This window comes from Brassica napus, chromosome C3 (assembly GCF_020379485.1).
Source record: "Brassica napus cultivar Da-Ae chromosome C3, Da-Ae, whole genome shotgun sequence".
NCBI lineage: Eukaryota > Viridiplantae > Streptophyta > Magnoliopsida > Brassicales > Brassicaceae > Brassica > Brassica napus.
The window spans coordinates 73,962,121-73,989,081 of record NC_063446.1 but is presented as its reverse complement, the minus strand read 5'-3'; the positions used below and the strand labels follow the sequence as shown (position 1 = coordinate 73,989,081).

The window sequence follows — 26,961 nt, the reverse complement described above, 5'->3', positions numbered from 1 at the left end:
TTAAACGTCCGGAGCTCTGTTTTGTCTTCTTCTCCTTCGGATGGTGATGATGTGTCTTTGACTCATTTGAATGTTGATGGGCCACTCTCATCAGACCCATACTCTCATTACTCATACTAATAAGATTTTAAGAATTCATTAACCAATAACAATGAAATCTCTAAATTCAAAATTTAACTTCCAATAACCCCCCAAGATAAAAGCCATCCAAGAGCTCCGAAATGTTTCTTTCTTTTCTTTTTATTGAGCAACTCCAACTGTTTCCGGAAACTGAAATGTCAAACAAAAGGTAAAACAAAACGTCGACAGCAGGGTTCGAACCTGCGCGGGCGAAGCCCAACAGATTTCAAGTCTGTCTCCTTAACCACTCGGACATATCGACTTGTTGCGGGAGGGTGAAATTGCTCATAATAATAACAAAGAAAGGCCCAATAAAGGCCCATAAGTGCTGACTTGGATTCTCTCTCAAGCTCACAGTGAGGCTTCTCTGACGACGGATGCCGCGTGTTTCATCATCGAGAGGCGCGAGACGGTTTAGAATCTGAAAAGCCGATCAAATCTGAAGAAAACCGGCGACGAATCTCCCCGGCGTAGATTCTGTTACTGAGAGATTGATGCCATCGTGAAGCATCACGGCGAGTTGGATGATGCGTTTGTAACAGGAGGCTAGGAATTAGATATGTCATCGGGAGGAGGAGCCGGAGAGTACAACGAGGACAGGCATCTATTGCGATCAACCGACGGAGATGAAGTCGTCAATGGCAGAGGAGAGGGTGATCTCGACGTTGAATCTCAGTCTCCGGCTATCAGGAATTCCACCGGAGGAGTTAGAAATCTGTTCAAGCATCTGGATCGGAGATTCTCTCTCTCCGGGCGTCGTCTGAGCTTCAAACGACTGGATAATATCAGAGTCGATAGGAGCCACCACCATCCCTCTTCTTCTTCCCCGCTCTCGGTTGCCGGAGAAGGAGATGGCGTCGATGATCGCGATTACCTGAATGATGATGAGTACGGTTTTGATGAAGGCAACGACGTGCTCGGAGATAGTGCTCCACCTGAATGGGCTCTGCTTCTTATCGGCTGTCTCATCGGTGTCGCCGCTGGGATTTGCGTCGCCGGCTTCAACAAAGGGGTACGCTGCCATGCGTCAGATCTTGATCTGTGCACATTGATTTGAATCTATATTGATTGATATTCGACTTCTGATTCAACAGAATAGTGGTTTTTGTCTAGGTTCATGTCATTCATGAGTGGTCATGGGCTGGTACTCCCAACGAGGGTGCTGCTTGGCTTCGTCTGCAGAGACTAGCCGACACGTGGCATCGGATTCTTTTGATTCCTGTCACTGGGGGTGTTATCGTAGGCATGATGCATGGTTTGCTTGAGATCTTGGATCAAATAAGGCAGTCCACTTCTTCCCAAGGACAAGGAGTAGATTTACTTGCTGGTATATTCCCAGTGATAAAAGCCATCCAAGCTGCTGTGACCCTTGGTACAGGATGTTCACTGGGTCCCGAGGGACCTAGTGTTGACATTGGAAAGTCATGTGCCAATGGTTTTGCGCTAATGATGGAAAACAACAGAGAAAGGAGGATAGCTCTCATTGCAGCTGGTGCGGCTTCTGGGATTGCATCTGGTTTGTTTAGACCTCTTCTAAAATTGCTTATGCCTCCTCCTCCATAATTGATATTTGTGTATTATTGGATTGCCTATGCACGGAATAGCAGCACAGCTCGTTCACTCTAGTATTTATTGGTTCCTGGGATCTTTTTGGCTTATTCAATCTTAATGGCCCCTCGTTCTTTTTGCTCACTCTCTTGGTTCCAGAATTTTGTATGTACTGTAGCCTACAAATTTGTGTATGAATCTTAGGTTCTAGCACTAGACAGAGCATTTTTCTGGTATTAATTAATGAAAAGAGTTTACTTATGGTTACTTTGATGTTGGTTTCGTGTGTATGTGTTATTGTGTTTCTTACTATAATGAGACCACTGAGACAGGCACTACAATTATTTGGTCTTTCCAATATGGAAATTTCGTTCATGGTTATAAATCTGATTTACCGATCGTTATTTGTGGTTACAGGTTTCAATGCAGCAGTGGCGGGTTGTTTCTTTGCTATTGAGACTGTTTTAAGACCTCTACGTGCCGAGAACTCGCCTCCATTTACCACTGCAATGATAATTTTGGCCTCTGTTATATCATCGACTGTGTCGAATGCGTTGCTTGGGACTCAATCAGCTTTCACAGTCCCCTCGTATGACCTGAAGTCCGCTGCAGGTATGTTTTTCTTTGGCTTTTAATCTCAATTGTAAACTTTCAGTTAGCCTGGTGGTATAAATGATCAGTAGCTTATGATAGAATGTCCTGATGGATAGGGTATGATATCATAAAGATGCTTGGTATCTTTAAATTACGAAGGCTGATATATATATGCTTCAACTAGCATTTTCTTATAAGTTTCCCAACATGTTTTTCACTTGTCTCCAGAGCTCCCTCTGTACCTGATATTAGGAATGCTGTGCGGTGCTGTCAGCGTTGTTTTTTCTTGGCTCGTCACGTGGTTCACCAAGTCATTCGAGTTCATCAAAGACAAATTTGGTCTTCCAGCTATTGTGTGCCCTGCATTAGGTGGTTTAGGAGCTGGGATGATTGCTCTCAAGTACCCCGGAATTTTGTACTGGGGGTTTACAAATGTTGAGGAAATCCTGCATACTGGAACGAGTGCTTCAGCTCCTGGAATTTGGTTATTAGCTCAGTTAGCCGCAGCCAAAGTTGTGGCCACTGCTTTGTGCAAAGGCTCTGGGCTTGTAGGCGGTCTATACGCACCAAGTTTGATGATTGGTGCTGCTGTTGGTGCTGTGTTTGGAGGTTCGGCTGCTGAGATTATTAACAGAGCAATTCCTGGTAACGCCGCTGTGGCTCAACCGCAAGCTTACGCTCTGGTATTGTTTTACCTTTGATGCATGCCTTTACTTCATTCAATGCATCTTTTTCTAGTTCTGATAGTGCCCACTTCTGTTGTTACTGATTTTGACTCATCAAGTTGTCCTCATTTATGTGATGCAGGTTGGCATGGCAGCGACACTAGCTTCCATGTGCTCAGTCCCCTTAACATCAGTATTACTGCTGTTCGAGCTAACAAAAGATTATAGAATTTTGCTTCCTCTCATGGTAACCATACGTTTTCCCCTTTCAGTTTCTTTCTGGTGCTTAGATAACATGTGGTACTATCAAATATAACATGTGGTAAAATCGCTTAGAGGGGTGAGATTCATGAAATGCTTCCCTAGTTGGCTTGTTTAGCTGATCGAGCAATAAAGCTTTTCTTGAAACTAAACCAGTTATCATTTTCGCTATTATAATGTTTTTAACCAGAGGTGGTTTATACGGATAGAGAGCGATAAGTTTCTTAAAATCTTTATCATGTTTGTTCATGATCTGATATGCATCTCTGTTTCCTCTAACAGGGAGCGGTTGGTTTAGCAATATGGGTCCCCTCTGTGGTAAACCAAGACAAAGAGAGTGATTCTTCAGAGGGTCGCAACGCAGGAAGAGGATACTCTACTCTTTCACCGTCCCATCTTAAAACCGAAGGCATTTGGAGACGCACGGATAATGCAAACTCCCTTGAGCTTACCGTGATGGAGAACCCTGACCACAAATCCTTCTTGGATGAAGAAACTATTCTGGACGACTTAAAGGTTTTGCGGGTTATGTCAAAGAACTATGTGAAGGTTTCTCTGGGAACAACTATAAGAGAAGCAAGAAACATTCTTAAAGACAGCCACCAAAACTGCCTTGTGGTGGTCGATGAAGATGATTTTCTAGCCGGAATCCTAACACATGGAGACAGTAGACGTTGCTTGTCCAATAAGGTCTCTCCAGTCGTAGATGTAAGCAGTGAAACATAACAAACTCTCCTGTCTCTTTTTTTGGCAATGGAGTTGAATGAACTTTGTCTGATGCAGGAGAATACATGTCCGGTTTCCTCAGTGTGTACTAAGAAAATAACGTATAGAGGCCAAGAACGCGGTTTGATAACTTGCTATCCAGACACGACGGTCGGTGTGGCCAAAGAGTTAATGGAGGCAAGAGGTGTGAAGCAACTACCTGTAGTAAAACGAGGTGAAGTAAGTCACAAAGGGAAAAAGAGGAAACTGCTGGGCCTTCTTCATTATGACTCCATCTGGACTTTTCTCAGGTAATTATAAAAGTTTTCTCTTTTACCTTTATTGCCCATTTAACCTTCAAACACTCCATTGTCTGTTTGTGTTTGCGTGTGTTGATATATTTAATTCCTAATCTTGAGCAAAACTAACTCCTTTTGTTACACAGAGATGAGATGAGTCGTAGGAGATCGATCAACGAGCGGAGAAAAGATAAGTACGAGGAGGTTGGTGCGGCAAATGTGCATTGATATGGGTTTGTGCCAATCTGGTATAGCTTTTTTTTTTTTTTTTTTTAATTTCTTATGTGCAATTAGAACGGAAGAAAACATGATCGTAAAATAATACCTCTTTATTAGTTTTTGGAAATATTTTTCTCGCAAAAGTAACACTCTCTTATCATATACTCAAATAGAAAGCTAGTGTAACATAGATACAACATTTGTTGGGTGAGAAAAATGTAATATCATTAGTTCTTAGCAAGCCTTGTGAATTGTGATACTTGGAATCGTAAATTCTATAAGTGACTGACGCAATGAATTCTCTTATATGGTTTCTTCGTTTATTAAGGTTTATATAGCATTTATTTGACAAAAAAAAAGCATTTATTGACCTTTGCATTACTTTCATAGAATTGCTTTTCTTTTTGCATGTATGTGATGTACAACTGTTAATTTAAGTTGTGAATTTAAAAAGGTTTTTACCTTGATGGATAAATCATATACAGAAGATCCAGAAAGATAACGCAATGACTGGTAATGGACCCTTGCGTTAATCATTTTCACTAAAAAGAGCTTTAATTTACAGTAAAATTTGGTAATAAAAAGAGACAAGACTAACAAATAGCTGGCTAATTTGATTGGAGTGTGATTGAAATTTCTGGTCATACATATATTGGTAAGTGGGTGACAAATGATTAATTTAAAATGCTTAGCTTTTTCTTCACTATTATTAGGTCGGTCCTTCACGTCAAACAAAGAATGAATATGGTTTTTCAACATTCTGGTTGATACCCACAATTAAAGTGCAAAAATAGTCTTAGCATCTTCCAATCTGTCAATTGAAAACAGCTTAGTATAAAAGTGTAACTAAATATTCAATTTAATTTAAAATTATTTACTTCTCGAAAAATCATTTTCCATATGTGAACTTCTTTTTGCATTTGAAACTTGAAAGATGTCAAGAGACATGCATGCAACTATTCTTCAATTTCTTTTTAGCTAATCTTGATAATGATATGCTGGACCATTAAAATGTCCTTTTCGACCTTTTTCTATTTCTTCTTTTGCAAGCTATATATGGCCTAATGAGAATAAGAAAATAAATACATACCTAGTATAATTTGGGCAAATAAGACGAATTTTTATATATCAAACATGTTAGTGAACATTTTAAAATTTATTTTTAGATATATATTTGAAATTTATTGAGATCAATATTAACAATTATTCGCACAATTTCTTTAAAATTATGCTTATTTGAATTAAAAATAAATATTCGTAAAGGTTAAAGTCGTAGATTTTGATGGTTTTCACCTTTTGCTAGAAAAGCAACAGTTTATATTTAATTAACTAAATTATCCGACTGATATTTTTTCTTTTCAAAAATTATATTTTATTCTAGTCCTTGAATAATTTAACATTACACTGTATAAAAATAAATATACTTAGTGGGCATGGGAGAATCTTTTAGAGTAGAAAGAGTTCATAAAATATGCGCTCGTATATGCGCTCGTGCGGTAGAGTATACTGACAAAATTGGTACACGGCCCAACCCTACGGCCCACCCGCGTCAAAACCGTTTCCGACTTTTCATAAAACCCCTTCTTATTTTATTTATCTTACTATCTAACCTACTAATAATAAACTTACTTCCTAGGATCCTTGTCTTTTTCCTGCCCCATTTTTTAAATTAAAAATTCTCGACCCTATTCTCATTTACATCGGACATCACGCAAGCTAAGTAGGTTTAAAATGATACTCTAGTTTTCCTATTTTCTATGTGTATAAACTATGTTATATGTTAACAGTTCAAGAAATTTGTTTGTCTTTTCTCCGTAATCTCTAGCTCATTTTTACATGTGGATGGATGTCACGGGTTTTTGAAATTAATGTTCCTGTTTGTACGTTACTGATGTAATATGTAAATGGCATACATATATATATATATATATATATATATATATATATATATATATATATGTGCGCTATGGACGAGTAAATAAATCTCATATAACATAAGTATATATTAGACTTCATTATATAAGTTTGCTGTAAAAATATATATCTTAAAAGTTAAATATTATTACACAATTTTTTTTGACATCGACAAAACTCAATAATTAAGCAAAAAAAAAAACTCAATTTTTGCTAAATTTAAAATAAAATTTTTTTTTTAACGCAATAAAATTAGATGGATCAAAAGTTTTTCAACTTGTTTTAGTTAATTAAAATAAATGTGTATAACTATAAAAAAATATCTGTAAGGTAGGCCTGGGCGTTCGGGTCTTCGGATCGGGTTCGTGCCGATTCCTTTCAGGTCCGGATCTTTCGGATCGTAAATATTTAGACTCAATAGGTACTTAAAAGTTTTCGGTTCAGGTTCGGGTCGATTCTTCTTGGGTTCGGGTCGGTTCGGATCTATAATTAAAATACCCATAAAATATCTGTAATTTTTCGGGTCTATATCGGGTCCGGGTATTTAAGATGTGAAAAGGACATGACATACCCAATTCCATCAAATTTAGCTGATATTTGTCATATATATCTAAAATTTTACAAATAACTTAAATGAAACTATTAATAATTAAAATAAAACATTTTTAAACTCTAAATTTTACATTTTAAAGCTTCATATTATTTAAAAAATGTTACAAAAGAATAACAAATATTGTTAAAAAAATATTTCAACTAAATCATAAAATAATATATATAAAATAGAGCACAAAAACATCATAGTATTAGATATACATGTTCTTAAGTCAGGTACAAATCAGTTCTTATCGGGTCGGGTCTATTCGGGTCGGGTTTTTTTTTGGATCCGGGTCGGTTCTTTTCGGTTCCGGTTCTTTCGGGTAAAAAGATTTAGATCCAAAATATATTTGTAAATTTTCAGTCTGATTTCGGATCGGGTATTTTTGGATCGGTTTTGGTTCGGGTTTTCGGATCCAGATTAAGATGCGCAGGCTTACTGCAAGGAAGTTTCTCTTAGTTATACTCAATGCACTTTGATACTCGAAAGACTAGCTAATACAGCTATATTTCATTATTATTATTATTTTTTGCTACGAACTATATTTCATTATTTATAGATGCGGTTTAGGTAGAAATTGGATAAAATGCGACAGTTGCCAAAAGTTAAGCGGCAACTATATAAATAAAGACAATACGCGGGGCCGCAAACTAATATACAGAAGAAAAAGAGGACCATGAACAAATTAAAATAACCATACTACTTGTTAAATTCATTTGAATTAAAATAAGCTTAGTGCTTGGTGCCGTGTAGGGTTAGAAAGTTGCATAAATGCGTAGAAACATACGAAAAATATGGGAAAAAGTAGGCCTTTATCGTAACAATCGTCAATCTTTTAAAATAATCACATTTCTTTCTTTCTTTGAACTATATGTTAGAGCAGAGACAGCTATTTACTTACATGGGAACGCAGAGACCTTATATCATCTTTAGATACATACGTGCCGGTTAATTCATCTAACCCCCAAAACAAGTAAGATTTGGACTAATAATACAATAATATTAAAATCATAAATTTCGCCGTGAAATTCGACCTTATCTAATTTGTGAAACATTATTTTTGTGATTAAAGTAATACGAGATTTTGAACAAAAAAAAAAGTAATACGAGATAATTGATGATTAGACAGAGATTATAAAGAGAAAATTAATCTTTTGTATCATGATTATGTTTTCTCTTCTTTTCTGGAGGATTATGTCTTCATTTTTTCTGCTTTTTCTTTTCCTACTTTTTCTTCTTCCTTTATTTACCAATTTTTCTTATTATTATATTTTTGTTTGCAATTTTCCGGCAAAGAGAATATTATTTTTGAATTAATAAAAGAAATCCTTCATTTTTTACAACAATTAGACCATTGGTATTTCTTTCCAAACAAGGACACCCATTAGCTCTTCATTTACTCAAGATCAAAAAGGAAAATTCTTTCCTCTTTTTTTTTTTTTCCTGGGAGAATTCTTGTTTTGTTCCTGAAAAATCACTTTTTTCTTTCTTTCTCTCTTCTTGGTGAACTGGTCTTGCTGAAAAAGGTTTCCTCTCTATCTATGTAAGCACTTCTCACTACGGAATCTTAAACCATCTGATTTTGGAAAGAAAGAAAAAAAATATCCAACTTTGGTTGTTTTCAGTCCGACCATCTCTGCAACATCGTACTTGAGCAGAAACACTATCTTAAAACAATTTCTCTTGTCTTCTTCACTAGTGATACTCTGTCTCTCTCTCTTCTTCCAGTCACAGTCACAATCGTCTCTGTCAAACTTAGGTTATACTCTTTGTTTTCTTCTTGAACAAGGTTCATATATGTATATCAACTCTTTCTTGATTAAAAATTGTTTCTTTGCTGTTTTTTTCTTTCTAAAAGCTCACTTTGTTTTTTATTTTTTATTTTCAGATTCCAAGCTCTGGAGGAATTGAGCACAGTAAATGAATCAGAACAAGTCAGAAGAAGATCCTTACTCCTTTGAGTATCATCAATCTCTATAAAGCCTCTGATCGAAACACTCGGTGTGGAAATGAAGCTGTTATCGTTAATCCTCTGTTTCTCCGCAACTCTTATAGTGGTGACCACTCATGGCAAAAGACTAATCAGCGACGAAAACAACTCCTACGAAACTGCTCTGTTAACGGCGTTCAAGCAAACCTCCGTCAAGTCTGATCCTAACAACATCCTCGGTAACTGGAAACACGTCTCGGGCCGTGGCTCCTGCTCCTGGCGAGGCGTTTCTTGCTCTGTCTACGGTCGAGTCATCGGGCTAGACCTACGAAACGGCGGACTCACCGGAACCCTAAACCTAGTTAACCTCACGGCGTTACCTAGTCTCCAGAATCTTTACCTACAAGGAAACGATTTCTCTTCTGGTTCTGTTTCAGCTTCCTCCTCCGGCTGTTATCTTCAGAATCTTGATTTGTCGTCGAACTCGTTATCCGATGACTCAATCGTCGATTACGTCTTCTCGACATGTACCAATCTCGTTTACGTGAATTTCTCGAACAACAAGCTCACCGGAAAACTAGGCTCTCCCCCGTCGTCTAAAGCCTTGACGACCGTTGATCTCTCCTACAACATCTTATCCGAGGACATCCCGGAGAGTTTCATCCCCGCGTCGCTGAAATACCTCGACCTAACTCACAACAACTTCTCCGGCGATCTCTCCTTCGGGTTCTGCGGCAACCTCACCTTCCTCAGCCTTTCGCAGAACAACATCTCCGGCGATCACTTCCCTCTTTCTCTAACCAACTGCAAACTCCTCGAGACGTTGAACATCTCCCGGAACAACCTCGCCGGAAAAATCCCCGGCGGCGGAGAGTACTGGGGAAGCTTCCAGAATCTGAAGCACCTCTCTCTCGCTCACAACCGTTTCTCCGGCGAAATCCCGCCGGAGCTTTCTCGACTCTGCAGAACGCTGGAGACTCTCGATCTCTCCGGAAACTCTCTCTCCGGCGAGCTTCCTCCGCCGTTCGCGGCCTGCGCCTCGTTACAGAGCCTTAACCTCGGAAACAACTTCCTCTCCGGCGAGTTCTTAACCACCGTCGTGAGTAAAATCGAAGGGATCGCGTATCTGTACGTGGCTTACAACAACATCTCGGGCTCTGTTCCGAGTTCGCTCACCAACTGTACGAACCTCCGTGTTCTTGATCTAAGCTCGAATGGCTTCACAGGGAACGTTCCCTCTGGTTTCTGCTCTCTCCAAAGCTATTCACCGCTTCTTGAAAAGCTTCTCATGGCTAATAACTACCTCTCAGGAACAGTTCCTATGGAGCTCGGCAAGTGCAAGAGCTTGAAGACGATCGACCTCAGCTTCAACGCTCTCACGGGACCTATTCCGAATGAGATATGGATGTTGCCGAACCTCTCAGACTTGGTCATGTGGGCGAACAATCTCACCGGGAGAATCCCAGAAGGTGTTTGCGTCAAAGGAGGGAACTTGGAGACTCTCATCCTCAACAACAATCTCTTAACCGGTTCAATCCCTGACTCAATCTCCAAATGCACCAACATGATATGGATCTCTCTTTCAAGCAACCGGTTGACCGGGACCATCCCTACCGGAATCGGTTATCTTACCAAACTAGCAATCTTGCAGCTCGGGAACAACTCCTTGTCCGGGAGCGTCCCACCTCAGCTAGGGGACTGCAAGAGCCTAATCTGGCTCGATCTCAACAGCAACAATCTAACCGGGCCACTCCCTGGCGAGCTAGCTAGCCAGGCCGGGCTTGTAATGCCAGGGAGTGTTTCTGGTAAACAGTTTGCGTTTGTGAGGAACGAAGGCGGTACTGATTGCAGAGGTGCGGGAGGATTAGTTGAGTTTGAAGACATTCGTGCTGAACGGCTGGAGCGGTTTCCGATGGTTCATTCGTGTCCGGCGACGCGGATATACTCAGGCATGACAATGTATACTTTCTCTGCAAACGGAAGCATGATCTACTTCGACGTCTCGTACAACTCTGTGTCCGGTTTTATACCTCCCAGTTATGGTAACATGGGGTACCTCCAGGTCTTGAATTTGGGACATAACCGGTTAACCGGAACCATACCGGACAGTCTTGGAGGACTGAAAGCTATTGGTGTTCTTGATCTCTCTCACAATGATCTTCAAGGGTACATCCCCGGGTCGCTCGGATCGCTTTCTTTCCTAAGCGATCTTGATGTCTCTAACAACAACCTCACCGGTCCGATCCCATTTGGTGGCCAGCTAACAACGTTCCCTGTCACAAGGTACGCAAACAACTCCGGCCTCTGCGGCGTTCCTTTGCATCCCTGCGGGTCTGCTCCTCGGCGGCCGCCCGTTACAGCCCAAGTCCACTCCAAGAAGCAGACCGTTGCAACCGCTGTGATCGCTGGAATCGCGTTTTCCTTCATGTGTCTTGTGATGCTAGTCATGGCGCTTTACAGGGCGTGGAAAGTTCAGAAGAAGGAACAGAAGAGGGAGAAGTTCATTGAGAGCCTTCCCACTTCTGGAAGCTGTAGCTGGAAGCTCTCTAGCGTCCCTGAGCCGCTTAGCATCAACGTTGCCACGTTCGAGAAGCCGCTGAGAAAACTCACTTTCGCGCATCTTCTTGAAGCCACAAACGGGTTCAGCGCAGAGACTATGATCGGTTCTGGCGGGTTCGGAGAAGTCTACAAGGCTCAGCTCAAAGACGGGTCAACGGTAGCCATCAAGAAGCTGATCCGAATCACGGGGCAAGGCGATAGAGAGTTCATGGCAGAGATGGAAACAATCGGTAAAATCAAACACAGAAACTTGGTTCCTCTTTTGGGATACTGCAAGATCGGTGAAGAGAGGCTTCTTGTCTATGAGTACATGAAATGGGGAAGCTTAGAAACTGTTCTTCACGAGGTATCAAGAAAAGGCGGCGTGTTTCTAAACTGGGCCGCGAGGAAGAAGATCGCGGTTGGAGCTGCAAGAGGTCTAGCGTTCCTGCATCATAGCTGCATTCCTCACATAATACACAGAGACATGAAGTCTAGCAACGTTCTTCTCGACGAAAACTTGGAAGCACGTGTCTCGGACTTCGGTATGGCGAGGCTGGTTAGCGCGCTAGACACACATCTGAGCGTGAGCACGCTGGCAGGTACTCCAGGGTACGTTCCGCCGGAGTATTACCAGAGTTTCCGGTGTACGGCTAAAGGGGATGTTTACAGCTACGGAGTGATACTTCTTGAGCTTCTCTCTGGTAAGAAACCGATCGATCCAGGGGAGTTTGGAGAAGACAATAACCTTGTCGGGTGGGCGAAACAGCTCTACAGAGAGAAAAGAGGAGTTGAGATTCTCGACCAGGAGCTTGTAACAGAGAAATCAGGAGACGTTGAGCTGTTTCATTACTTGAAGATCGCGTCTCAGTGTTTGGACGATCGACCGTTTAAGCGGCCAACAATGATACAAGTGATGGCCATGTTCAAAGAGCTTAAGGCTGATTCAGCAGAGGAAGACGATAGTCTTGATGAGTTTTCGCTTAAGGAAACTCCGTTGGTGGAAGAGTCACGAGATAAGGAGCCTTAAGATATAGAGGAATCAGATGCTATGTTCTAAACTTTGGCGTCAGTGTGTATATAACTGAAGAAGCTCCAGCGAGAAGGTTAGATCGAGAAGAAACAAATTATTCCAGTTGTTAAGCTTGTGATTTTCGCTTGGACGCCTTTTTTCTGTTCATTGGTTAACTTGTTAAGCACGGTAAGAGAAGTTCCTCATTGTAAACTTTTGTAAGTTTCGATTTTGAAAAACGGTTGGTGGATCTGTGGCGTGAAGTAATGGATCATTTTCTCACATAACTCGTTTAATATCGTTTATCCCCTGGTCTGGGAAAGTGCTGAAACAAAAAACATGTAAAAAGAGTTGACTAAACTAACAAAGTGTCATTGTATTTTCCTTTGGATGTGTTTCTTTACACGCATGGTATGAACACAATCTGAATTAGCAGCCGGAGAAAAACACCACAGTGATGAAAAGTGTATGTTTGATTAAAGCCAAGAAGGGTTCTTTGAGCTGGCATTACAGTTGAGAGAACTCAAGAACGCTGTTACTTACAAAGATGTAGAAATTCAATCATTACGCCAAAAGCTTGAGCCAGAAAAAGATTCCCCACGTCGGGTAGAAGTAAAAAATTAGCCAGTTGGAACAAGGTCAAGGACAACATGAAAGAGTGAGCATTTAGCCAACTTCTAACTTTTCGTTTGCCACTACGCCACATCAACAAGGAGTAGAGACATGAAGAGAACACTTGCAAGAACAAAGTCAAATGAGGTTAGGGCTGAAATTTGCAGACGTTGATGATAATCCGAGAACAAAGATTCCAACTATGGAAGACAAAGTTAGTGCAGATTTTGAGGCGGTGTTGGAAGAAAATCTCGAGTTCTGGATAAGATTTTAGCTAGAATGCTGCGACCGCGGGCACAAAGGCCAGAAACTTTTAATAGCTATGCCGCGACCACTCAATAACAAAATGCTGCGCAGTCAAATAATGTGTGTACATGCAAACATAAACCCGAAGGTAAAAAGACTAAACATCGTCGAATCTTCTTCGCTTCCTACTTATTTCCTTGCAAAAGCTAACCGTGTGCTCATTTTAGAAGGCTTCTTTTAGTCGTCGGATCTTCTTTGCTTACTACTTAATTCCTTGTAAAGCCCAACTAACAATGCACCCATTTTAGTAGAAGTCTTTTTCTCAAGTTAACTTGAGAAAATATTTCTCTTTTTCATAATTCTTCATATCATATACCTTTAAAAATGCATACATCTCTTTAATCCAGGGCCAATTTTGCTTTGCTTCCCTCAGTTGTTTAAGTTCCTCTTTTATTTTTTTAATTTCTTCTTCTAGTTCTATTGCAGCATAATCATTGCTATCAGCAATGATAAGATCTCCACAGATTCCATAGTAGTCAAACCCCTACGTTTCAACTCCTCGAAAGGAGGGTGTATTCAACCAATTTTTTTTGGCGATTTGCATTAAAATGATAAATCCATTGTTATTCAAACATGAATTTTAAAAACTCATTTAAAATGCACTGTTACTGAACTTGACATTTCATAAAGCACTCTGAAATTTACTGTTATTGAAAATATTTTAAGTTGTGGAGTTTTAACGTTTTCAAGTGATTTTAGAGTATTTGGATGAAGTTTCTTAGTTAAAAAAAATTAAAACTCAAATCTATGGTCTTAGGTGATAAGATATTCTAAAGTATTTTAACGAAAATCACTTTAAACTATTCATAATTCTTCATATCATATACCTTTAAAAATGCATACATCTCTTCAATCCAGGGCCAATTTTGCTTTGCTTCCCTCAGTTGTTTAAGTTCCTCTTTTATTTCTTTAATTTCTTCTTATAGTTCTATTTGCAGCATAATTGTTGCTATCAGCAATGATAAGATCTCCACAGATTCCATAGTAGTCGAACCCCTACGTTTCAACTCCTCGAAAGGAGGGTGTATTCAACCAATTTTTTTGGCGATTTGCATTAAAATGACAAATTCATTGTTATTCAAATATGAATTTTAAAAACTCATTTAAAATGCACTGTTACTGAACTTGACATTTCATAAAGCACTCTGAAATTTAATGTTTTGAAAATATTTTAAGTTGTGGAGTTTTAATGTTTTCAAAGTGATTTTAGAGTCTTTGGATGGAGTTTCTTAGTTAAAAAAAAAATAAAACTCAAATCTATGGTCTTAGGTGATAAGATATTCTAAAGTAGTTTAACGAAAATCACTTTAAACTATCCAATTGATTGAAATCATCTAAAACCTCATTAAATCACCTCAAACTTTAAAACTTTATCCCCCCCCCCCCCCCCCCCCCCCCCCAAAGAGAGTTTTCCATCGTTAATGAGACTAACAAACATTTGTGGCTTCGTTCCTTCAGCTCAGCCTCCAGTTTTTCTTCAATTTTATATGTACATCTATATATCAGACAGTGAGAATCATTGTTAGCAACGAGGAAAAACAAAATCATTGGCTTTTTCTTACCTTTCTCTTCTCATATTGAGTAACCCTGTACTTGTAAAAACTCCTCAATTACTGCAAAAAATCCGATGTAGAAGTTAGTATACGTTTATGGTTAAGAAGGGAATGAGACAGAAGAATCTGGATTTTCACTTTCTTTCTAGTGGAGACTTGTATCCTGTTATAGTCTCTTTTGGAATAAAGAGATACATTCTCGTTGTAGAAAATGCCAACTCGAGACAGAAAGCTTTATGCAAAAATTTCCCCAGCAATCCTCATGTTATTGGATGTCAATTTGATCTAAAATTCAAAGCTTGTACCGGAGATTTCTTTCGAGAACTCCTGCAGAAAAGGGAACAGTTAAAACAAAGATACATTAAAACTACTTATGTGAGTAAAGAAACCATAAATACCTTGATAAAGCCCTTCTTTTTCAACCTTTCCAGGATTCTCATATACACCCGCATTGTCATATACATTGGCAAGACCATGACACATACCGTCTCATCATCTGTTTTTTGAACTACAACTTTGGTTTTGTATCTCCCCTTAACAAATTGAAATAACCACAAGTAACGGTATCTAAGGCCATAGCTCCATGTATTGATGCGTCTACAAATACATCTCTTACAGCGAGTCCTACTCCAGCTGAGATATGGTTCGCCTTATTCTCGATATATCCGGACAAAGCTCCTGGTCCGGATGGTTTTTCTGCATGCTTCTTCCAGTCACATTGGGAAACAGTCGGCCCTGCGATATGTTTGGATATCCAGGCCTTCTTTAGAACCAGATCCCTGGGCTCGATCTAAAACACAACTAACATCCGCCTCATTCCCAAATTGGCCAGCCCCAAGCAAGTATCGGAGTACCAGCCGATAGCTTTATGTAATGTCACTTATGTTACATGGAATCGGAAGCGGATACGCGGAAGCGTTATAAAGCGGGTACGTGTTGGAATCATATATATATACCAAAATTAATTTATTTGATAAAATAGTTATATATAATAGCTAGCATTAATATTATATGGTAACTAGATATGTATTATGCATAGTTGAAATTTGAAACTTCGAATGCATGAGTTCTATAGGAGAAGACAACAATGAGAACTATATTTGGTTTGATTGAAATCACTCTCTCACTTGAAATCCTTTCAATCTCTCTCTCATTGTATATATCTTTATAAAACCACTTGCCATCATCCTTGGATGAACTACCAATGCAATAGGATGGACTGGTCTTGCTGGCAGAAATCTATGGATACTCGCAAATTCTAGTCTCATATCCATAATATACTTTCTGCCTAATTTCCAAAGAAAGTAATGGCCTACTTTCTGCCTAATTTATGTTTGGTTTCTTCTTATAGTCCATGTAGTAACGGGTTGACAAAAAAAGAGTCCATGTAGTAACCATTTCCAAATATTTGATTCTTTTCAATGTTTACATAATATGCACTCAACATTGTAAGTAAGTTGTTTGGCATAAATATAGTACACATGCATGAGTATGAAAATACGCAAATGTTGCATAACAGAATTTACATAATATGTTCACACATGAACTCCTACAATCCCTCAGGCACTCCGAAGCCCGTATAAATTGCTCTATGGTAGTTAAAACTGACATGAAAAAGCTTACGACCGATTAGAATAGAAGTTCATCGAGTTTGTGCTTCTACACTTTGGCTTGGACCCAATCTTTGTAGCGAGGATCATGACTTGTATAACCTCGGTCTCTTATTCATTCCTCATCTATGACTCAGTCCATGGCAAAGTAATCCCTTCCCCCGGAATTAGACAAGGCGACCCTCTCTCACCGTGTATTTTCATACTATGAAGAGAAATCCTTTCCGGTCTTTGGCGGCAAGCCCAACAAAATGGACATCTAACGGGTCTAAGAGCGGGGAGACATTCACCACGTATCTATTGTTTGCCGATGACATTATGTTTTTCGTAAAAACAGACAGTGATAGTTTCCTAGATCTTGCGGACATACTCCAAACGTACGAGGCAGCAACGGGCCAAAACATTAATACAGCTAAATCATCTACCTCATTCTCAGCAAAAACACCACAGAGGACACGCCTTAGTGTTCATTATATCCTCAGTATTGCTAATGAAGGAGGAGTGAGAAAGTATTTGGGCTTGACAGAACACGTTGGAAGACGTAAAAAAACTCTTCACAAGCATTGTTGATCGTATCAAACTAAAAGCAAACATCTGGTCGTCGAAACGGCTCTTGAGTGGGGGTAAACTAGTAATGCTCAAGTCCGTCTGAACTGCTATCCCATCATACACTATGATTTGCTTTCAGCTTCCTATGAGTTTATGTAAGCGAATCCGATCGACTCTTACACGATTTTGGTGGGATACAAATGAAAACGAAAGGAAGATGTCTTGGGTTTCATGGAGCAAAATCATCAATCCTAAGGCACTCTAGGAGGCTTGGGTGTGAGAGACATACAAGCTTTTAACACCTCACTCCTCGCTAAACAAGCTTGGAGAGTTGTAACTAAACCCGATTGCCTCCTATCTCGTGTCTTGAGAGGACGATACTGCATCAAGAGCTCCTTCCTGAGAACCACTCCCACTGCATCTTCATCGCATGGTTGGAAAGGAGTACTGTTGGGTAGAGACCTTTTCCTCAAAGGTTTGGGAAAAGCCATTGGTAATGGAGAAACTACGAGTGTGTGGCGTGACCCTTGGTTAACTGCACTCAAACATCTTATCTCTATTATATTATTTGAGAAGTCAGTTTTCTACGTGTCGCGCTCACATCAATTATTACAGTAGTTAATTACAGGGTTAACCTTAATGAAATAAATATATTATATGTAATTGCCATTATTATTATTTTTAAAGTAATTTCCTTTTCTTTTATTTAAGATTTAAGTTTCCTTTTTATCTTTATTTTAACTATATATGTATATATGATAAAATTATTTACTATATTTAAAACGTAAATACAAATCCAAATTCTTAGATTTTGGTTTCATAATATTTGTGCATTTTCATACGTCAAAATAATATAATGATTTGAATTGATAAATTTTAAAAGCAAAGAATTTAATTATTTTTTAAAATATTTGTATCCATGTGTGAAATTTTAAAATATTATCAGTTAATTTCATTTATACATCTCCAAATCGATAAGTTAAATGAAATATTAACCAGTTATTATGAGTTAGTTCGTTTGAAAATTATAAAAGTGCATGATATTCCAAAAGCTTATCATTAAAATTCATTTATATAACTACGAGACAATCACCATTTTTGGTTTTCTTTTTGAAGCACACCATTTTTGTTTATATACATTTTTTATTTGTTTTCCCAAATTACATATAACAAAATATATATAATTTTACAAAAATATATTTACAAATATTAGACACATAACTATATGGAGGACAAAAGTTATGATTAATTAAAAAAATACCCAATTGAGGACAAAAGTTATGATTTAGTTTAGAAGAATAAATATAATCTAATATATCTAAATGATAACGAAACCGACTATATATGTCACCTAAAATTACATGTATAAGTAAAATGATATTATCTAAAGTAATATTTAATTATGTACATAAATTATAAATAGATTTAAAATTTATAAGTAAATAAATTATTATAATTTATTTACGCATATATTTAAGCCCGTGCATATGTACGGGAAAATCACATAGTAGTAACGTATCAATAAGTGATTTGTAAAAAAATTACTTATTTATGAATTCTGTATGAAAATATGTATGTTATTGATCTTATAAGCATATACACCTGTGATGAAAAAGCCTCGGCTTTCTCTCTCTTCAAAAAATTCACAATTCATAGATAACAATTCAAATTAGTTCAGTTTTTTTTGGTATATTGGATTGTATTTATCTATTTTATTTTTGAATAAATTACAATCATAGTATTTTCTAAATATATTTTATAATAATTTGTATAATTTTAATATATGTTATTTCAGAAAAAAAACTAAAAGTACTAATGTTATTAGAGTTGCATGTTAAAAACCCATACACATATTTAAATATTCATAAAATAGTTACAATGTTTTGCTTTCACTTTTTTGAAAATTTAAAATAGTTTGTAATTTATATATATGAAAATCAGATAGATTTTCTTTATAAACATTATATTGTTATCTTACTTTAACATATATTTTTGGTATAAGAATTCATAATGAATTGCAACAATTCCTCTAATTGAGCTAACTATTTTTCTTAGTTTTGCTTATTTATGACTTTTGTATGAAAATATGTATGTTATTGATCTTATAAGCTTATACAACTGTGATGAAAAATCCTCAGCTTTCTCTCTCTTCAAAAAATTCACATTTCATAGATAACAAATCAAATTATTTCAGTTTTTTTTTGTATATTGGATTGTATTTATCATTGAATCTTTTTTTCGTTTTGAATAAATTACAATCATAGTATTTTATAAATATATTTTATAATAATTTGTATAATTTAAATATATGTTGTTTAATAAAAAAACTAAAAAACTAATGTTATTAGAGTTGCATTAGCCAATATAATCAGTAGTATTCTAAAAACCCATACACAAATTTAAATTGTCATAAAATAGTTAAATCACAATGTTTTGCTTTCACATTTTAGAAAATTTTAAATAGGTTATAATTTATATGTATGAAAATTATATAGATTTTCCTTATAAACATTATATTGTTATCTTACTTTAACATATATTTTGTTATAAAAATTCATATTGAATTGAAACAATTCCTATAAATTGAACTAACTATTTTTCTTAGTTTAATTAGGCCAAAATATGCATAAGTTTGTTCTTTTCATTCAATTTGGTTCTTCTTTACATTTCTAAGTATATATTTATAAAAATCTATATTAATTTGTAAGTATATATTTGTAAACATTAATGTGATTTTTTTTTTATAAACCACTTGATAATATGATATCATGAAAAAAATAATATGTTTAAATTTATATATATACCTTGTCTACAAAATATAGAATATATTCCTGAGTCCTAAATTCCTAATACTTACTTAGTTTGTGGGTGATGGTATAATCTATAACTCTGACTACATTTGCCTTTAAATTTTTTTATGTATTTATCATATTCCTCGGTCAACATTGTCTATATATGTTATTGACTCTTAAGTAAAAAATATAATAATATATAGAAATAATAATTCCTAAAGATATTTCCACACTTGTGGTTAACCACTAAAACATACACATATTTTGAAACCGAACCAAAAATTAATCAAAAATGTTTTGGTTTACAAGGTCAAGATCAAGCGGTCGAAATATGATCACTTTTTGTTATCGCTTCTTGAGAAACTAACCATTCGATCAAAAACTAACTAAAATATATATGACTTAGAATTTTTTCCTCATAAAAAGTTTTGTTTTAACTATTAAAAATATAAAATTATCGTGATACGCAAATTAGTATAGCCTGGTATATAACATCTACTAATTTGATGTTTCAGTTACAGTAAATTTATTATAAACTATAATTTAATATTGTGGGAGACGGATTTGACATCTTTTAACTTGTCTTAACTGAAATTAACAAATTGAAAACAAAAAAAATCTCTAGAATGAATGAAACCCATAAAGTAAGCAAAATTTATTGAAAATTAATAAACGTACGTGCAACTAAATAAAAATAAATAAATAAATTCAAAAAATCTTCGGAGGTATTATTCAATCAATGATTTAAAATCAATTGTCAAGTTTTGCAATCAATTAAACTTTATTTAAACTTAATTTTTAGTTAATGAATTCTAAAACCTTTGCAGTATAATTTGGATTTAGATTTGAATTCTAAAATCTTTACAGTATAAACTATAAAAAATTATTGTCTAAATGGACCGTCTAATAGATGAATTCACTATTTTATGAAAATCGTCGAATTTAGATTTAGTTAACGATAAATAATCTCTAAAATATTTTAATCATTAACTAAAATATTTATTATATAGTAAAATATAAACACAGTTGTGTTAAAAGAAATTATTTTAAGCATCTTTATATTTAAATTAGTAAAATATAGTATAATATAATATACTGAATTTATATTTAACAAAAATAATATTCTTAATTCTCTTGATATATTTTCAAATACAGGAAAAACCGGATCTTATTTTTTCATTAGTTTTTGTTATTGTTTTGATAAAACCGAACCGAACCGATGTATACACTTCTCATAAAACCAGAAAGAAAGAAAGAAAAAAAAAATAGAAATCTCTTTACACATTTTGGATGAAGAAAGTTTGACCATATAAATTGTTACCAAAATAAAATTGTTGAATTTTACTATAAGAACACCAACTCTCTCCTATGCAGCACACATATCTGTTCCTTTTCATCATAATTTTCAGCTAGCTTTCTCTGAAGAAAAGGTTTCTTCTTTACATCCATATGTTTTTTTTTTCTGTCAAACTTTCATTTATATTGATTGAAGAGAGGATACTAGATCACTGTACAAAGGGTTAAACAACCATGCAGGTGGATACAATTTCTAAGTATGATAAATAAGATTTGGAGGACCTAATTTAGCTACTAAATGGGCTGGTTCACGTTCTTCTTCTAGTATAGTTAAACAAACAATTTTTTTTTAATTTTTGACTCCAGACATAAATATCTTTATGTTTTCGATGACAACATTCCAGCATGATCTATTAACAACTTTGTCTCCTTAAAAAATGGTTGATCTTTACATCTATATGTAACTAAGTAAACTATATATTCAATAATGAGTGATTGTGTGTGTTTGACTCCAGACATAAATATCTTAATGCATGTTCTTTTTGTTTTAGTTTGTGTGTGTTTCTTGACATCTCAGGGTTTTCTCCCCCAAAAATGAGTGATTGGAGTGGAAACGCCATAGAAATTTGGAATCCCCCCAAAATGAGTGATTGCGATGGAATAGTACGAGCGATGCTGGAGCAAACCGACAATGGTCTTAATTCGATCAGCCAGATCTTCCCTAAAACCAACTTATCCACTAATCATCAGTCCGAACAAAGATCTAGTCTCGGCGAAAGAGTATCTTCAAGAATAGGATTTAATGTTCCACCGCTCGAGACAGAGAACATCATGAGTCCATTTGCTGTTTCTAGAAGCCAGACTAATGTCCCTTCTCCTCTCATCGCAGTCTCTCCAGGATTTAGCCCATCCGCACTGTTGCAGTCTCCAAAAAAGTTCTCTAATTCTTTTTCACAGGTAAATAACAATGCCATATATATAAAGATATCAGAAATAGTTGAACGAATATATAGTTGAACAAATATTTTGGAATATAATTCAGTATATTATTTTTAATACGATTAGGTCTTAAAAATATAAAAAGTAGATGTTATATATCGGCAAACATAGAATCTATCACTTTGTTTTTTTGTTCACCTATGATATTTATCATACTTAAAAAAAATGTTTTAGCATATCATTCAGTCTCCAGTCGCCAATGACGGGCCTCCGGAGATGGTGGAAAGTTCTGGTGGCGACTATGCAACCACGATGATATTCAACAACGATGTTCCTCATCAACCGATGAACTTTGATCATATGCCTCATCATGAAGGTTATAGAGTTGCTTGTTCTCATGTTATTTTCTCGTTTTTTCTTGGGTGGGCAAAAAATTCGAACCAAACCAAACTGACCCAAACCAATCCAAAGTTTATGTCTAAACCATTTGATTCAAGATTTTATCAACCCAAATATATCGATTTGGTTTGGTTTTAAAACCAAACCAAACGAAAACACAAAGCGATTTTTAATTAGATCAATTTAATATACTAATAATATTAAGATTTAATATATTTAACTGTTTAACCTATACAACTAAACATAATTTTATATATTTTAATATAGAATAAACACAAATAAAAGTAAAATAAAAGAATATGAATCTCATACATTAACATTAAACCCGAAAAATACTAATGATATTTATTTTAGGTTTGAAGATAAAAATATAAAATTATTGAATTGTATTTTTTACATTTTTATTGTGATGTTTGGTTTTACATTTAAATATGAAGAAAATAATGATTTAGTGTCAAATGATGATTTGTTTATGTTTTTATAAATTATATTTTTGTAACTGAACCATGACAAAACTAAAAAATAACCTCGATTGAACTGAACGAACATAAATAAAACCAAATTAAACCGAACCGAACCGAACACAAACCAAACCAAACTAATTTGGGTTGACTCTGGTTATAGTTTTCTTAGACCCAAATAAACCAAACCGAACCGAACCCCAACCGAACCATAACTAAACAGAAATGCCCACCCTACTTTTTTTTTCTTATATTTATCAGTTCTTTTCTACATGTGAAACAGGCTTTTATGATATTCCAACCGAAGAGTCTGTTTATGTCCCATCTCATGAATCTCATGCTGATCTCATTGGTGCTCCTTTAGTCACTTCTTTTGAATCTGATGAAGTTGCCAATGAAACCGATATCATGAACATCATCTCCCTCGACAGCGAGGACGAGGACGAAGATTATAAGGAGGACGAAGAATACAAGGAAGACGAAAATGTAGATGAAGAAGATGACAGTGTAGATGAGCTTCCACCTCGAAAGAGAAGGTCCCGAGTTAACTAAGAATACAAGTAATACTAATCTAGCATTTTAACCAAATTAACCTGAATTACACAATTAATTCTCTTGCAGGAAATATGAGGTATCAGACATGTTCGGAGCCAAAAGAACAAGAAAGGACGAAAGGGTTATACTTCGGATGGAATGCGAAGAAGACAATCCTGACGATGGTTATCAGTGGAGAAAATACGGTCGGAAAATTGTCAATGGGAATTCAAATCCGAGGTCATCATCTTTTTCATATATATATGATATGTGGTGCATTTGTGGAAAACTCTTAAAGCATGAGAACTGTTCACTCCAAAATTAGTCCGGCATTTGGAAAAACCTAGATATTCGATGCTAAATCTAAACACACACACATATATATATATATATTTGATTATGGTATAAATGGTTTTCACAGGAGTTACTACAAATGCACACACGGTGGGTGCAATGTGAAGAAACATGTGGAGAGAGGAGCAGATGATGTGAAGTTACTGGTAGTCACATACGATGGGAAACACAATCACCCAATACCAACTGGACGCAGTAGCAATAGATCCGGTCCAAGGAACCGTTCCGGCTTTTCAGTGTCTCAAACCCCTCGGTTAGGCAGGCTTCCTTCTTCCTCTTCGGCCTGTCAGTATTGCTATTCTTCTTTGGAGCCACACCCTGATATGGCACTGCTCTATATGACTGGACTCTCTAAGCTGCAGAGTTTTCCGGTTAACCATAATCATGGTTTTATGTACCGGCATGATGAACCGATTATTGATCGTGTGATACCCGACCGTACAGAGGTGTACAATGGGATGAAGGATCGACTATTGCCTAACTTTGGTTTCAACTTTTAGATTGCAAACTTTAACATAAAAATAATAAAAAGATGCAAACCTTTTTTTATATCCTTATCAGATATACAATCATGTAGAAGATATACAAAATCTTGTATTCATCCCCTTTCATTATGATTTTTACTGCATATTACTCTTTGAGTTGATCTATTAATTCAACAGTTGGAAATGGTTATTCCAGATAAGCTTGTATATTGAACATGAACTATTATATCATAGCAATATATTGTTATGGGTATAAGTTTAAATAAGTTTTTTCTTATGTACATTAAAACCTGTATAAATTAATACCCGTTAAATTAATAAATAAGCTAAATTAATTAAAAAAACAAAATTGGTCATGAATTGAGCCGATTCAAAATATAACACAAATCGATAAAATAATAAAATTATAATTTTCAAAAATTCTTTGTAAATATATAGTCCCATTAAAATTATGAATTAATAATTTGTATATATAAAGTTTATATAAGTACAAACAAAACATTCTATTATGTGTTTTATATTCACAATGGAGTTCATCTTTATTTTTCTCTTAACACTTCAAAAGTATTCAGATAATATTAGTAAAATTATATCTAAAACTACATTTAATTCTATGAAACATATTTTGTATACACTAAATAATATAATAAGACAATATAAAAGTAGAATTTCTAAAATTTAATTAATGTATATAAGGTAAAACTAATGTTTTATTTTATAAAAATAGAAAATTCTAAAAATGATTTTTTTTTTTAAATTAAGGAATCTATAAATTAATAAAATATCACAATCCCAAACAATATTAATTTATAGAAATTTTTGTCCAATTTCTCTTATTTATATGATTTTCCGCTAACTTACTATCTTTTTTCTTGTAAAAACATATGTTAACCGCTGACAAAAAAACATATGTTAACCGATACTCATTAAATTAAACTAGAAGTTTAGAAAAAAGTTTGAAGCTAGAAGCATTTGCAAGTGAAATTTCTCATCCTGTTTTTTAATAATGCAATAATTTAAAAAATTAGAAAGCGGAAGTGAAAAGGTAAAAAAATGGAGAAGATTTTATTATATATATATATATATATATATATAAACTCTCTTCTTTTTTTTTTTGATGACCCTGGTATCCGGAGCCTCGTGAGGATCCGACTAGCGCCAATGACCGTCCACCGGAGCTAAGCCGGGGAGCCCGCCGAGGCATCCAGGAGAGCTGGGCAGCCTCATTTAATCGACCCAGTGGCCACACGCAGTTGGAAGTGTCCGTATTGGGCCCAAAGGTCTCTCAAGAGCAACATCCGCCAGTTAGCGCCCTCGAACCCGTCACCCCGTGAGGAGCTACCTGGGAGCGAGATGGTTTCACGCCACTGGACCACTAACGCGTGGTTTATATAAACTCTCTTACGAGAGTCTCATAAACATGTGTCAACTTGCAATTGATTTTAATTATTTTATATTTAAGTTTATTTACTTAATAAAATTATATTATTATTATTGATGCTTTAAGTCTACTCTTAAATTTTTATTATACAATAGTTTCTCCTATGCATTAAACTCCAAAATATTATACCTACATATAGTTCTTTAATTTTTTTATTAGCATGTGATATTTAGATCATCGTAACATGATGTTAGAACGTCCTACTAATCATATGAAATCAATGTTTTTGTTTTTAAAGAAATCAATTTTTTTTTGGAGAAAGAATCAATGTCTTTTTGACAAGAATTTTGGCAAATCCATCAGATATAAAGATATGAGCCAATGTGCAATAAATTGTTCTCCTGGAAAATCACCAGGGAAAAAGAATTTAATAGGGGGTTAATGGGAGCAAAAATTGTGTAAAATTTTGAATTTTAAAAGTTGATAGATTTTTAAAGTTATATGTATTAAGAAAATATGTATAGGCTGACTTACAAAATTTGATCATAACTTTTCTAGATTGCAACTTCATGAATTTATATTATTTTTTTTCAATCATTTACTTTGTAAATTAAATATATGGCTGAAAAATTTCTTTGGATGATCCTAACAAGTTTTTTTTATCACAAATATAAAATATTTCAAAAAAATTATAAAAAATAAAATTCCAAAGTGTATAATTTGAAAACTCTATAATTGTTTTTATTGAATGAGAAAAAATAAAATATAATTATACATTCAAAAGGTAATTATATAAAATGTATTTAATTATGATTTTAGACATATAATTTGGAATGAAGGTGCAAAAGACATTTGGCAAGAATAATTATTTTGTTTTCTAGACTTTTCTGTCACATAGATTTTATAAATCTTCTGGATACACATGATATTTTGAAAGTTATGTTTTATGAGTAAAAATGATTTTGATTAACAAAAGATTTTAATCGATTTTCAAAATTCTCTAACTAATAACGAGCGATTTTATTAAGATTGTTAAAATGAATGAGTCAATACTATATAATCTCAAAATTTCCTAAGTCGGTGAAAATTCATTTGCCAATAACCCCTAAGCTTTATCAAAGAACACATATCCAAAATACATTCCTAAATCGTAATACTTATCTAGTATGTGGCTGTGGGCTTGTCAATGTTCTCTTTTTTTTTTGTGTCGCCAATGGTCTAATCGTTATATGTGTGTATATATGGCTATATTTTTGCATTTGCCATATTCTTTGATTTTTTTTTTTTTTT

At 35.3% G+C, this 26,961-nt stretch overlaps 3 protein-coding genes and 1 non-coding gene across 6 annotated transcripts; 3 read left to right on the top strand and 1 right to left on the bottom strand.

The window, feature by feature from the left end:
* Window positions 1-300: 300 nt before the first annotated feature.
* Window positions 301-382, bottom strand: TRNAS-UGA. The gene has a single exon. It is a non-coding gene; the product is annotated as a tRNA-Ser (tRNA).
* Window positions 383-469: 87 nt separating this feature from the next.
* LOC106418676 (chloride channel protein CLC-f) lies at window positions 470-4,717 on the top strand. The gene is made up of 8 exons (XM_013859422.3): window positions 470-1,132; window positions 1,234-1,636; window positions 2,086-2,280; window positions 2,491-2,945; window positions 3,070-3,174; window positions 3,471-3,896; window positions 3,972-4,204; window positions 4,339-4,717. Exons 1-8 carry the CDS (start codon window positions 680-682, stop codon window positions 4,418-4,420), a joined length of 2,352 nt encoding a protein of 783 aa, XP_013714876.1. The 5' UTR covers window positions 470-679; the 3' UTR covers window positions 4,421-4,717.
* Window positions 4,718-8,306: 3,589 nt separating this feature from the next.
* LOC106416582 (serine/threonine-protein kinase BRI1-like 1) lies at window positions 8,307-12,682 on the top strand. 3 transcript variants are annotated; one of them, XM_048751490.1, is made up of 2 exons: window positions 8,307-8,463; window positions 8,809-12,682. In XM_048751490.1, exon 2 carries the CDS (start codon window positions 8,930-8,932, stop codon window positions 12,416-12,418), a length of 3,489 nt encoding a protein of 1,162 aa, XP_048607447.1. In that variant the 5' UTR covers window positions 8,307-8,463; window positions 8,809-8,929; the 3' UTR covers window positions 12,419-12,682. The 3 variants fall into 3 exon arrangements, with proteins under 3 accessions (XP_048607447.1, XP_048607446.1, XP_048607448.1); XM_048751489.1 differs by having other exon boundaries at window positions 8,316-8,679; XM_048751491.1 differs by having other exon boundaries at window positions 8,316-8,709.
* Window positions 12,683-21,143: 8,461 nt separating this feature from the next.
* Window positions 21,144-24,475, top strand: LOC106418096 (probable WRKY transcription factor 10). Its single transcript, XM_013858763.3, has 5 exons — window positions 21,144-22,075; window positions 22,304-22,433; window positions 23,201-23,453; window positions 23,539-23,691; window positions 23,873-24,475. Exons 1-5 carry the CDS (start codon window positions 21,713-21,715, stop codon window positions 24,303-24,305), a joined length of 1,332 nt encoding a protein of 443 aa, XP_013714217.2. The 5' UTR covers window positions 21,144-21,712; the 3' UTR covers window positions 24,306-24,475.
* The last annotated feature ends 2,486 nt before the right edge of the window (window positions 24,476-26,961 follow it).